The sequence below is a fragment of the Drosophila subpulchrella genome, unplaced genomic scaffold, assembly GCF_014743375.2.
Source record: "Drosophila subpulchrella strain 33 F10 #4 breed RU33 unplaced genomic scaffold, RU_Dsub_v1.1 Primary Assembly Seq26, whole genome shotgun sequence".
NCBI lineage: Eukaryota > Metazoa > Arthropoda > Insecta > Diptera > Drosophilidae > Drosophila > Drosophila subpulchrella.
This window is the reverse complement of record NW_023665556.1, coordinates 343,786-358,545: the sequence shown is the minus strand read 5'-3', so window position 1 is coordinate 358,545 and position 14,760 is coordinate 343,786. Positions and strand designations below refer to the sequence as shown.

The window sequence follows — 14,760 nt, the reverse complement described above, 5'->3', positions numbered from 1 at the left end:
CGGCCGAACTTAGCGGCAAAGAAAAAAGCACTGTTGGCGCTCAGAGAGAGCAAAGTGCGCGGCTAACTTATTCTGTTGAATAATTAATTTTTCACGCCTACCCTAGCGCCCACAACGCTTAAATCTGTCCTCCGCCGGTAGGTGGCGCATTTAAATCTCGCTTTGCTGCTTGCATATCTCCATTTCCCTTTGGTCCCTTAAGCTGAGTTACGGGTGTCTGATAGTCGAGGTACTCGACTATAGCGTTCTCCCTTGTTTTAATTGTCTATTGTTATATTGTCTTTTTCTTTGTCCGCGATTTTGTTTACTCGCCGTAAACGGTGAAGGGCTCGCGTAACAAGCATTGCTTGGTGTCGTAGGGCCACTTGTTTGTACTGACCATAGTGCATCAACGTCCAAGAAGTATAACGTCCAAGAAGTATTGATGAGAACAATACATATCAGTTAACATTTTTATTCTAGCATCAAAACTTTAGAAGCCACAGTTTTGGACTTTTTGTGGGCGTTAGAGTGGGCCCTCCTTGGATGATGAATCAGACTCCGGTGTTGAATGCGATATTGGTTCTGCCTTTGTTAGTGTTTAATAAAATTGCTTACTTTACTATTAACTCTGTTCTCTTTTTTTTTTTTTTTGCTGAGGTTTCATTAACCGTCTATAAAACTGCGGTGTTTTGTGCAACGGGTCTTAGTTTGTCGCAATGGTGCTTGAGGATCATTGCGAAGTCGTTCTGGACATTGATGGTTCGATGCGTTATACGTGTGTTCCCACCTGTTGGTCCTTACTGGATAGTATCCCAGGATTTTATGTACGTCGTAAACGCCGTACGGTCTTGATCCGGACTTCGTGTGGTCCTATTATAGATGGTCTGCGTTATCCTCCTCATCGATCTGTGACGGTCCACGACGGCTCCTTCATCATTCTTCCTAACAATCGGTTTGCTGTTGTTCGGTTGGCTGTGCTTGCCGTTATCTTGCGTGGTCCTCCAGTGCCGGACGCCAATCCCTTGGAGATGTGTTATGACTCCAATAGTGACTCGGGTCATGAGTGATACGCTACGCCCTCATTTTTTTTTTTTGCTTGACTTAAATATACTCTTGAATATAAATGTTTTTCATTATTATTCCGTGGTCGTCAGCGTTTTTACCCGACTCATTGGTATTGGAGCGTTGAAGTTCTGTTCTGCGGCGTTCTCTTGGTGAAACATTCTTGTGTTTTTACCTTTTCTGATGAGTACCACAATTGCTGTTATTAGCAGTAGTATTACTAGACCTGCCGCAATGGATATTGGTCTGACGTAGTTCACCTGCGTGTTCGGTGTTGTCTCTGACTCTCCTCTTTCTAGTTGCTCTTGAAGTTGGTGCACTTCTCCCTGAAGGTGATTTGCGGATTCTCCTGTATTGGCCTCTTGAATGAATGTGTAACGATTGTTGCAGGTTTTCTCTCTATTGTCGACTTTAGTGCTGGAAGTCCCTGTAATGTTACTATTTGACTTCTTGCAATGCAGTCCGCATTCACTTTCACGATCCCATTATCATGCACTTGTATTTTTCCTCGATCTTCCCCACAAACATAGGTTAATGTTATTTCCTGTGTCGTAGCGAAAATCCACGAATTTGGAGCAGCGAGGGGATACCATATGCTCGTTGTGTTGATCCTTCTTGGTTTGCAGCTGGATTTTTGTTCAGCTTGAATGGCTGCCAGGGCGCATTGAAACTGCTCGTGCGCTGGACCCAACGTGGTTTGTTTTATGTTGCACAGCATTGGTCCCTTTGCAATCTTAGTGCATTGGCTCAGCTCCTCCGCAGTTATTGCGAAATGTCGGTCTCGATGATCACTGATCGCCAAATACTTGCTTTCTGTTTCCGTTGCGATTATGTGATCCTGGATGGCTACTGGAATTGGTGTTAACTGATAAACGTCGTACTCCTCTTCATCCACTAATGGTATTTTAGTGTGGAATATGAGTGTATCGTCCAATTCCTGGACCTCTGAGACCATTACTTGATAGATGTCATGCATAGTCTCATGCGTAACAGGTAGACGCCTCCCTTTGGGGAGATGGGCCTGAATGTTTATGAGCTCATTTCGTAACTGACTTACGGAGATTAAAGCTGGGCTGACTATTCCCCTTTTTAATCCGGTTATGATGTTGATGACTGCTGTTTGTGTCCTCTTAATATGCCCTGCTATTAGCGTTAGCTCTGATGATATCTGTGCCATGTTCCCCGTTCGTATGGTATTTTCGAGGTCTGAGATGTGTGTTTCCATGTATCTCAACCTGCGTTCCATTTCATCATTACTGGTTCTCATCACGTTTATTGTACTATCTAGGATCGACGTCTGATTCTTGAGTAGATGCGTGTTATACAATTCCTTAGCCTGAATTTTGCGGATGACTTCTTCCATATTCTGCGCATACTGAGAGTCTAACACTCCAAATAGTCCGTTGGCGAGATTTCCTACCAGACTCAGGGCTCCTCTCCGTTGTCGACCATGATTGAATAGTTGTTGACCATCATATAGCTCGCTGGCTTCTTGTTCGAGCATCTGTATTATTGTTGGACAAGCCCCGCCTCGAAGGCACCATGTTGATAATTCTTCTATGTTCTTCTTAAATGCAGTGATCTCCTGCGCTAACAACCGTAGGTCAAAATATGATATTATGGTCCATTCTGCGGACATCAGTGCTATTCTATTTGTTAATTCTACATATGTTCCTGTATTGTTGGGTAATGGGCCCACCCTTACGGGAGGTTCTGCCGTGATTGGGACGGCTTGGGCGGCGTTGGCCACGACCAGTCAAACTATGATTTTGAACATAATCTTGGGGATACTTTCCGTGACTTCTTCGGATGCCTTTTGGGTGTCTATTGGTAAAATCGCCAACCGGTGAATTGCTCTCGTGCATTCTCCTGCTGAAGTCTGGATGTTGACGACTCGGATCGCACCGTCCCTTCCTGAGTGTACTGCCACTACTCTCCCTAGTGGCCACTGCAACGGTGGGATGTTGTCCTCCTTTATTACCACAAGGTCTCCTATGGCCACCGTCTTTTGTTTTCTTGTCCATTTTGACCGGTTCTGTAACTCCTGCAGGTACTCGTGGCTCCATCTTTTCCAAAACTCCTGTCTGACCTTGTCCACGTGCTTCCATCGTGTCACTAGCCCCGATCGAACTTCCTTGTTGTGAATGTCGGGAGATGCGGTTAATGGTCCTCCGATTAGGAAGTGTCCTGGAGTCAATGCAGACAGATCGCGTGGGCTGGAAGAAATAGGAGTGAGAGGCCGTGAGTTTAGTATTGCCTCTATGTCGATAACGACTGTTTCTAATTCTTCGTATGTCAAATCTGCTGTTGACACCGTACGGATCAACAAATGTTTTGCTGATTTTACTGCCGCCTCCCATAATCCTCCAAAGTGAGGTGCCCGTGGTGGGATAAAATGGAACTCTGTTCCTAGTTGCGAGCATGTTTTCGTAATTATTTCCCGAGCCTTATCCGAATATATCGTAGTTTTTAACTCTTGTAACTCATTTTTTGCACCGACGAAATTCGTGGCGTTGTCACAATAGATGCTTCTTGCGACTCCTCTCCTTCCATTGAATCTTTTAAGTGCTGCCAAAAACGCTTGGGTGGTTAGATCCGAGACCACTTCTAAGTGTACTGCTTTGGTGGCGAAACAACAAAAAATGGCTAAGTAGACCTTGTGGGGTTTCTTTCCTCGGATTTTGTAATGCACCATGAATGGTCCACAGTAATCCACCCCACTGATATTAAATGGTCTTGTAATTCGTACCCGATCTGTTGGTAGCGGACTCATGATCTGGTTTAATAACCTTGGCCGAGCTCGGCAGCAGGTGATACAGCGTCGTACTGTTGTTAATGCAAGTTGTTTTCCCTTGATAGTCCAGAAGTGCTGTCGAGTGTTAGCTAACAGTGCCTGAGGGTCACAATGCTTAAGCTGCCGATGCTTGTTCTCAAATATGAGCCGTGTTACTTCATGACCTGCTGGCAGCAACATAGGATGTTTTTCATCGAATGCTAGACTTGAATTTTGGAGTCGTCCTCCCACTCGCAGCACCTTGGTACTGTCCAGAAACGGGTCTAACGACCGGTAAGGATCTGATACTGCCACACAACCGTTCTTCTGCAACTGAGTTATAGTCGCCTGGAATGCTATTCCTTGTATCTGTCGCACTATTCGTTGTAACACCTTTGTAAGTTGATCTGGCGTTATTGGTCCTGATTCTTTCTGAGTGTCTGATCGACAATTGTTTCCAAAACGTAACATCCAGGCTGCTATTCCTACCAGTGTATCAAACGATCCGTGATGATTGACTTCCGTGGTCCAATCCTCGATTTTGATTAGACTCAGGACGTGATTGGTTGTGGTCCGTTGTTCTGGGTCCTTCGTGTGTAGCATATGCTTAGTCTGTTGCTTCCAGACTTCCTTTTTTGTTGCCAGAAATGGTGGACCATTAAACCACAACTCCTTTTGTTTAAGCTGTGTTGCTGAACATCCTCTTGACGCAAGGTCTGCTGGGTTGTCTTCTGATGCTACGTGCCCCCATTGCTCCGGATTTGATAGCTCATGAATCCGAGCAATTCGGTTTGCCACGAACGTATGAAATGATGACGCCGTTGCGTTTATCCATGCCAACACTATTGTAGAGTCCGTCCAATATTGAACTTCATCTATCCTTATCCGTAGATCCCTTTTGATTCTTTCTGCTAGCTCAGCTCCTAGCGACGCTGCACATAATTCTAGTCTAGGTTATGTTTGTTTTGCTAGGGGTGCCACTCGTGATTTTGCGCATAGCAGTTTACTTACTATTGGACCGGACGATGTACTTGTACGAAGATAAGCAGCCGTGCCATAAGCGACTTCTGACGCATCAGAAAATATATGCAGTTGAATGGCTGCTGGGTCTGCCTCTGGGAGCGGGTGCCTGGCGAGCTCAATGGTCGCTAATACCTGACTATCCCTTCGAAATGCTTGCCAGTGCGTTGTATCTTCCTTGTCCAATTCAGTGTCCCAGCCTAACGATTTTTGCCATAGCTGCTGCATAAATATTTTTGCTGCTGTCGTTATGGGGCATAGTAAACCTAATGGATCAAATATTTTGGCTAACTCAGAGCACACAACTCGTTTTGTGACCGTCCCTTGTTCGTATGGCGTCGCGCGTCCTTGGAGTTTATCCTCCTTAGGATTCCACACTATCCCTAGTGTTTTTATTGTTGCATCCGAGAACTTGCTGAAGTCGAGGTCCAACGCCTGGTCGTCCTTTGGAATATCCTTAAGTAAGTCCGGGTGATTTGCGCACCACTTCCTCAACCTTAGTTTCGCCGACCCTAGAATTGTACAAATCTGATCTCGTTTCCGTATCGCCTCCTCCAGTGTGTCGGCTCCCGATAAGCAGTCGTCGACATAGAAATTTTGCTGAATGGCGATCGCGCCTAGCTGCTGGCTTGTCGGCGCTCTCTGTGCCAGATGTTGTAAAGATTTTGTTGCTAAGTAAGGTGCACATGCAGTCCCGTAGGTCACCGTATTTAAATGGAAGTAACGTATTTTTTCCTTTGGGTTTCGTCGCCATACTATGAGTTGATAGCCTCTGTCCTGAGGATGCACCCAGATTTGTCGATACATCTTCTCTACGTCTGCTGTGAACACGAACCGATGAGTCCGGAACCGTAACAAAATTGATAGTAAATCACTCTGAACTGTCGGCCCGACCCTAAGAATGTTGTTAAGGCTCTTTCATCCATAAAACTCACGTATCCTTCTCGCATTGCTGGATCCCGTTCCAAACGACGTTCTATGCTGAAAAATCTCCGTTGAGCCAGGGCTAATGTTTTTCCTAGTTCCCTTGGATTTTCTGCGAACGGCAATCTTACCATTAGTCGTTGATCCGGGCAGAATTGGACGTTGGATACAAAGTGTTCTTCACAAAGCCTCTCTTGGACTGTCATTGCTGGTACCTCGGTATTAAGCGTGTCTAGCTTCCAAAATTTTTCTCGGGCTGGTAGTGGGTCTTCCCGGGTTATTGTCATGACATTTCCTGCCATGGCTGCTGGCACTCGTCGTCTCACTCCGCCGAACACAATCCACCCAAGAGCGGTTTCCTGTAGCGTTGGCTTGTCATCCCCCAAATCGATAAGTCTGGGTCTTATTAATCGAGAATACACCTCGGCTCCCAGAAGCAAGTCTATGCTTCCGGGTTGACCGAATTCCGGGTCTGCCACTACTACAGTGCTCGGAATACTGAGTCCTTCATCTATGGATTCCGACGGTAGGTTTTTCGTCAGTTGTGGTAGGATAAACACTTCAATCTCCTTCTGAAAATTCGACCTCAACGATGACAGCCGTACACGTGCCGATGACGAAGATCCCTGCGCCGTGTGTCCAATTCCTAGGATACCTTGTGAAGTGCTGAAGGTGGGGAGACCAAGTTGATCTGCCATCCTTCTAGACATGAGATTTAGCTGAGAGCCAAGGTCGATGACTGCGCGACATTGTTCTCGCCTTGCGGTTTGTCCTTGTAGTGCCACAATAGCTGTAGCGAGTAATACGTACGTGTTTGGCTGTTAACCGCGGGCCAACGCAGACACCTCGTTAATACTTGGTTTTTGCTGATTTGGACCTGACCCATTCATTGCTTGCAACGGTTGATCTCGGGTAGCAATGGCAACAACCGGCGCCGTGGAATCTGGATGTTTGTGTAACATGGAATGATGCCGTTGACGGCAGAAACGACAGGTCATTGGCGACGGGCAGCTGTTTGTCTTATGGTAGTTTGATAGACAATTAGCACAGCCTGCAATCTTCGTCATTGCCTGCCGACGTTCTTCCGGGTTCATTCTTCGAAACATATTGCAGGATAATGGCCGGTGTGTGGCTATGTTGCAAATTTTACAAATGTTATCTCGTGATACCAAAGGTTTGGGTTGAGCGTCTAATGTTTCCAAAATGCCGGATCGCCGTTCTAGAAAGGCTAAAACACTTTCCAGCAACGGCACTTCTGTCGGTGAGTTGGCTGAGTCTTCGAGAGCGGCTAACGTATACTGATCTAGTTTCCGCCGCACTAAGAACCCTATAATTGGATCCCAGCTCTTTGTGCAGATTTCCAGGTTTTTAAGAGTGCTCATTGAATTCTTGATCGTGTCATGTAAGGCTCTGAGTTGGCGTGAGGAGCCATCTATAGGCTTGTAGTCAACGATTTTTGCTATGGCGGCGAATACTAGTATTTTTCCGTTCTGATACCTGGCCTTTAAACGCAACCAGGTGTCGTCATAGCCACCCTGGGAGAAGGCTGTGTCTGTCAAGACGCTCCTCGCTTCACCACGAAGCGAACTCTGTAGAATATGTAGTTTTTGACTGGCCGAATATGGTTTGTTATGTACCAATTCCACAAAGAGATCATGGAACCGTGGCCAGTCTAGATACTCGCCATTGAATTCCGGAATGCTAATCGGCGGTAGTGCCAAGTTTAGGCTCATGGGCGCATCGTTTTCTCGAAGTAAATTCATTTCGTATTCCTCATATAACGTGTGGAATTGGGCTAGCTCTGCTTCTGCCCGAGCAGCGGCTCCGGGTGTGCTATCCAATTCATCGTGGGCTTGCCTCAGTAATGCCCAATGGAGATCCAAGTGTCTTTGTAGAGCTGGGGTGACGGTTGGAGCGTTTGAGGCTAATGTTAATGATGATTCCAATTCGTTGCATCTTCTCTGCAATTGTCGAATTACCGTTTCAATTGTGGAGCTTCCCTTTACTTGCTCTCCTGTTGTGATCTTGATGTTGGCTGACGTGCGTCTGGGGGCCTTTGGTGGAACGCTTCCAGTCGGTATATTGTCAAGGAAAACCTTTTGATACTTCTCGACCAGCTCCTTAAGTGCGGTTAGTCGTGAGGAGTATTCACTTCCCGTGGGTAGTGCCGCTTGCTGGACCTCTTCATCCAGATCACAAAATTGTTGCCAGAGCTCCGTTAGTTGTTCTAACCTGCCGGCATAATAGCCTTCTCGGAGGCGCCGGTCGGCAGAATCTTTTCCATAGTTCTTAATAAGCTGTTGTATTTTTCCTTGCAGCTCGTTTTGATCGTCTATCAACCGATTGTGTAAATCGATTCTGGTTTGGTTTGTCTGCTCGATGAATGAAGTCGACATAGTGCAGATCTTCAGTAAGTCGGCTACTGCGGTTCTTAAGATAGGCTTGACAGGTGATTGTGTAAACAAGTCTTACCTGTGCAAACCGGTGTGCCTTGCCTATGTGGAAGGCGAATGCTGAAGTGTGATCCTTTGTTGGTAAAGGATCACGTCGGGGTCACCAATGTTCTTGCCTAAGTTCGATGGGCAAGGTCGGGTCACTCCGCGGGACGAGGCGGGGTATAGACGCTCGTCGCTGGCACGGGGACGCTGTTTTATTGCAGTCGGATCGCGTCGCGACACGGGTGATTGTGGGTATCACGGTGTCGGACCACGGGCGATATGGACTGTGTGAGGAGAGGTACCGGATACTCGTATAACCGGGGTTCAACAGTGTGTTGAGGTCACGCCGCGGGACAAGGAGGATACTGACATACCTGTCGCTAGCACGGGGACACTAGAGAGCACACAGGACGATTCGCGTCGCGACACAGATAGCTAGAGTAGTATGGTGCCGGACCACAGGCGATCGATGAGCTGTGTTAGGGTGAGTTGACAAGAGTCTTTTACGTGAGAGAAGTAATAAGACTTGTGAGTGTTTAGATTTGTAACTGACTTTATTGGGTTGTAGATAAGGGCTTAAATACTATTCTAACCCGGAAACGGGTGTCTAAATTCTCTGCTCCGTACGACATCAGCGTTGGTGCTTGCGTTGACCTAGTTTGGTCTTGGGTCTGTGGGCTGGTCACCTAGGCTGCAGTGTCAGCAGCAACGCTACTTGTTGGGTAGTTTCTGCTGAGTCTCGGTCGATTGTGTCATACCTGTGGCGTCGTCACAATATTGTGCTGCTACTGTACGCCTGGTCGCTGCTCCGTATAAGTTGCGTTGATCGTGTGTTCTTGTTTGCTCGTGTGTTGTTGACCCCTGCACCGCAACTTGGCTAGATCGAACAGAGTACCTTTGGTTACGAACATTGGTTTGATCGATCCGAGTAACCGTGGTTACGAACATTGGTTTGATCGATCCGAGTAACCGTGGTTACGAACACTTATTAAACTGCCCAACAGATCTTAAACCTACAGAGGATTGGTTTATAATAAGACCAAATAATATAGACATTCACATTTATATTCCAAAAACATATACTTCCGGTAATAATACAATACTTCTACCAGCCAAATCTCAAGTAGTACGAAAAACCAAAATAATGTCCGATACTAATACTATATTAATACCAAATAAGGAGATTCAACCTGGTATTTACGTTGCCAATTCTATAACATCAAAACAGAATACATTTGTTCGATTACTCAACACAACCAATACCGATCAACTGATTTGTATAAAAAATTTAAAATGTGAACCAATTTCCAAATATAATGTAATTCAAAACACTCCAAGTAATAGAAAACAAAACATCATAGATGAACTAAAAAATATTTCCCGGTTCAGTTAGAGCAACGATTAACGGAATGTGATGGTTGCCTCAGGATGAGGAGCTGCTATTTTGCGACAAATAAAAGTGTTGTCAGTACGCGATACACAATATAAGTTGTGATTAGCGATCTCTTCCTTCTATCCAGTTATGAGAACGGCGGGTGGAATCCTCTAGTGCCTTAGCTCTTTCGGCGATGGGGTGGGTCTGTGTGCCATTGAAAAGAAAAGAAAAAAAAAGAGACCAAAATTTAAATATACTACTGACAGGCTAACGTTTCACAAGGTCTTAGCTGATATTCGACACTTGCTTTCTCTACCCACCCAACCATAATCTTTTCGGCTATTTGACGAAGATACCCAAGAGATACTTCCGATTGTGAGGATGCGTGAAACACACCCTCCACATTTCGCCACTTTTTTTCTTTCCGCCACGAAGGCATACAATTGGATATTACGGCACGACGGCCATTTATTTATAAGTTATAAGCATAAGTTAGCCATAAGTCGTTACGCCACGAAGGCAATTTATTTAAGTTCAAACTAGAAGCTAAGCTTATCAGATTTAAATATCGCGCGCACCAGGGCTGGAAAACCACCCAGTGTTGGTCAACCGAGGGCCAACAGCTGACAGTGCCGATATCGATAGGCGGAGGATCGATAAGAAACTGTGTTGGGAAACGGATAAAAGAGAATGAAGAAGTATGTGTCCGCGTGAATTTGTGCATTTTTCGGGAACCCACGTGCAGTGATTTGTGCCGGTCGGGAATCGTTTTGCATTAGAGAAGCTTGCTCGGTGCAAACGACCACCCGATCGCCCACAAGGAGCATAGGAAAGGATCGCCTCTGGCCACCCTCTCCTGGGAACCCCGCCCCAAACATGGTTTAGGTAGTCGCGAGCCACGTGCACTGATCTGTGCCGGTCGGAAATCGTGTTGCGCCAGAGACGATTTCTCAGTGCAAACGACCACTCGATCGACCACAGAGAGCACAGGGAAGGGTCGCCTCCGGCCATCCTCCCCTCGGATCCCTACCCCCTACCCAAGTAGCTTGTGGGTCGCACATCCAGGGGGAACGGCCACGCCGTTCAGCTTTGTTGGTATTTTTTTATCCGGGATCGGCCCCGCCGTTCGGTTTTGTTGGTATTTTCTTAGGGATCGGCCACGCTGCTCGTTTCGCTAGTATTTTCGCCGGGAGCAGCCCCGCCCTCCACTATACCTTTCGGGTGCCGTGTACTCTGGCCTCTTTTCCCCGCAAATCCCCGCGGCAACTCCCCGTCCAGTTTCGTTCCTATATTTTTCTACAAATTTAACTGTAGAGGACCCTGGCCGGAATGTGTTTTATCCCAGCCTATGGAAAAGGTCTTTACGGGACGAATAAGGACGACTAGATATCCTTCAGGAGAGTTGGGTTTTTACCACCAACCGCATGGCCTAAATACCCATGTCCAGTAGACGAGATTAAGAGAAAGATAGAAGACCGCAGGAATAGTTAGAGTAGGGGATCCCGTAACGCTGCGCCCGCCAACGCCAACCCACTCCCGGAGCGCCACATAGCCACGTGGCCTCCCATGAAGCCGTCAAGCGCATACCGCGCCCCGAACAGCGCCCACAGAGCGGCCCAGCAGCGCCCAACGAGCGCCCAGCGAGCGGCGTCAGTGCACCACCAGCGGCACCCACGTGTTCATCAGGAGCGCCCAACGAGCGCCTCACCGAGCGCCATCAGGAGCGCCAATCAGCCGCGCCCACAGAGCGCAAGACCGTGCCATCAACAGTACCAACGGCACCCACAGCAGTGTCGACCGAGCGCCATCAGGAGCCCCAATCAGCCGCGCCCACAGCAGCGCCCAGCCGCGCCCTCAGCAGCGCCAACCGCGCCGGATACGTGGTCACTAGCCAAGCTACGAGCGCCACCAGGAGCGCGCAACGAGCGGCCACCGCGCCCTCAGCTACGTCCACCGCGCCGCCAGCAGCGCCGTCCACGGGGCAACGGGAGCGCCAGCCGCAACCACATCGGTCAGCCACTGCCGCATGTCAGCAGTACCTGCCGTGCGCCCCTGGTAGCGCCCAGCGCCCAGTCACGACACTAGGAGCGCTCACCGAGTGATCCCCAGCAGAGCCATCGCCAGCGCCACCGCGCGTATGCCCAGTGACTCGGGAAAGAAAACGTCAGAGGACGCAGAATCAAAGCCAGATCCGGCAGCTGCCGGACTGGAAGAGGACAGGTTTTTCACCGCATCCCGGGGTGATTCCACGACCACAAACATGGGGGTCAGGTGGATCGCTTACCGCCGGAAGGACGAGCTGCAGGCTCTACTAAAAAACCTACGGAAAAGCCCTGGACGGGAGATACCGGCCGCCAACCCGGCCGCCCATCTTCCGCACAGCCCTATATCCGCGGCCGTGTTCGCCGAGAAACTGCGAGGATGGGGCGTACTTTTTGACGGACAGTCAGACCCCGTTCATTTTATAGAACGCATCGAGGAAGGTGCCACTGCCTACAACGTGAGAACGAGTGACATACCGAGGGCCGTCATTGGACTTCTCTCAGGCCGCGCCGAAGGCTGGTACCGGGCATACCAAATGCACACCGAGCCATGGGAAACTTTCCGGAGAGAGTTTCTGGAGTTTTTCTTGCCTCCGCGGTACTACCAAAGCCTAGAAGATGCCATCCGGACCAGGCAACAACAAGTGGGCGAGCTCTTCAAAATATACGTAGTGGAATTACGCCTGATGATGCAACGCGCCAAGTACTCACTAGACCAGGAGCTCGAGCGGATCTACGAGAATTTGATGCCGGAGTACCAGCTTTTCATACGGCGACATGAGTTCTCCTCACTAGAGGGGCTTACCCAACTGGCAACTGCGTTAGAAATCGCACGGGATCGAGACCCCGTTCGACATGCAGCCCTAATTCCAACCGCAAGCTGGAATTCCGGCAGGGAGAGCAGCGGAAGACCCACACCTCGACCCCAGAACTTTCCCGCTCCAACGCCCTCTGGACCCAGGAGGCCGGCGATATCCAACGGGATGATCGCCCAGGAAGCGGAACCACCGGTTGACGTCGGCCGAGCTTGTCACCGCTGCGGAGAAATTGGACACTTCACACGAGAATGCCGAAACCCACCGCTGATGTACTGCTGGGACTGTGGGAAACGAAGCATCCGTACCATCGACTGCTGCCGCCGGACGGAAAACGGCCAGGGTCGCCGCCCATGTCGGGAGCCCGCGGCGACCCACTCGGTGCTCCCCCATCACTAGATTCCCCACTCCGCCTGGCGGGGGGCGGATTGTTGCCAATGTTACCATCGAGGGACAACCTTTCTCGGCAAAAATTGACACAGGAGCCTCGTGAAGCTTTGTCAGCGAAGCGATCGCCAAGCGCCTAGACTCAGGAAGAAACAGCAGAGAAGTCCGCTCCCGCATCTCTCTGGCGGATGGATCCCAGAAAGAGGTGACCAAGGCCCTCCAGGCGCAAGTCGGCTTAAACGACCGACCGATCGGGCTGACGCTACTAGTCCTGCCAACGATCCTGGATGAAGTGATTTTGGGCATCGACTTTCTCTGCGCCATCAGCGCAACTCTAATCTGCGGGCAAGTCTGCTTGCAACTAGCCCCACCTGCCACCCGGAAGGTAGAACCAACCCCAGATACACGGGCGACTCCTACGGCCGCAACCGCGCAATCCCCAAGCACACCCGGTACGCCGCAATCATCGCAAGGCACCGAGGGGGGGACCAAAACAGTTCCAAAGCCTGCTCCGAGGACTCACATAAAGCCAAACGCGCCAGTGCGGAAGGCAAGTCCGGACCCCTCGGGACCCCCGTTGTCAAGGAACCCGTCAGGCGACACCGCGGGAACCTGCATCAAAGGAGAAGAATCCGTTTCGACGCCCCTCCACGAGCGCCATGTTGGCCACCACAAAGGTGGAAACTCACACGCGCAAACCAGCCACCTCACCTGGGCCTCGGGAACCACAACGGAAAATCGGTATATATCAGCTGCCAGCCCAGTCGGACGCAGCCAGCGCACGGAAGCACAACCCGTTCCGGAGCCACTGTCCCCACGGACACCTGGCCACTGTAGCGAAGGACCCAACCAGGCTACAGGTGACCGAAGAACCTCACGCCGAGGAAACCGCCCACTTTCTGCAGGGGAAGCTACAGCTTTTCGACGAGCTAAGCGGGCCAACGGAGATCGCCGAGCATACCATCACGCTCCGGGATAATAAGCCACTAAAGCAGCGGTATTATCCAAAGAACCCCGCCATGCAGAGCATAATCAATCAGCAGTTGGACGAGCCATTAGCCATATTAGCCATTATATTTTCATTAAAAGAATTGTCATTTGTTACGATTGCCATGAACAGATCTTTATTTAGCAATGGTCAAAATATGAATGAATTACAGCTAGCTATTCGCGGCTGCGCTGCCTGCAAACATTGGCAGCGGCCGTCATATATATTGAAGTATATGCTCTCAATTGTATTTGTGCTGGTAGCACTGAGAGCGCGAGAGGAGTTGTACATGCATGCTTTGTATGTATCTGCACTCAGGCCATGGGAATATGCTGACACTAGCACTTCCCATAAGTTGGGCTCTGAGGCGCATTCATATTTCGGCTGGCCGCAAAAGTTTAGCGACCGGCACTTTTGTATTTGTTTAAGTACACTGTAACACAATGTTGGTGTCGGTACAGTGGGTACTCGCTACAATGATACATGCATACTACATACGAGACGACCGAATCGAGCCCTCCCGTAGCCCGCACAGTGCCCCGCTGGTGCTTGTGCGGAAGAAGACAGGGGATATGCGGATGTGCGTCGACTATCGACAACTCAACGCACATTCCATACCCGATGCGTACCCACTCCCACGAATCAACCACATATTGGAGCGGCTACGGAACGCCCGGTTCATCTCAACGCTGGATCTTAAGAATGGATACTGGCAGATCCCTATGGCGGAAGGAAGCCAGGAATGCACGGCTTTCACCGTCCCTGGGCGTGGACTCTTCCACTGGAAAGTCATCCCCTTTGGATTGCATTCTGCCCCAGCAACGTTCCAGCGAGCCCTTGACAGCGTCATCGGGCCGGATATGGAACCCCACGCCTTCGCCTACTTGGATGACATCATCGTCATCGGGGCGACGTGGGAGGAACATGCCAGGAATCTCAGGGAAGTCTTCCGAC

The 14,760-nt window shown here is 49.4% G+C and overlaps 1 protein-coding gene across 1 annotated transcript; it reads left to right on the top strand.

The window, feature by feature from the left end:
- Positions 1-8,320: 8,320 nt before the first annotated feature.
- On the top strand, positions 8,321-11,676 carry LOC119559620 (mucin-1-like). The gene is made up of 2 exons (XM_037872655.1): positions 8,321-8,447; positions 11,117-11,676. The coding sequence occupies exons 1-2, from the start codon at positions 8,321-8,323 to the stop codon at positions 11,674-11,676; spliced, it is 687 nt and encodes a 228-aa protein (XP_037728583.1).
- The last annotated feature ends 3,084 nt before the right edge of the window (positions 11,677-14,760 follow it).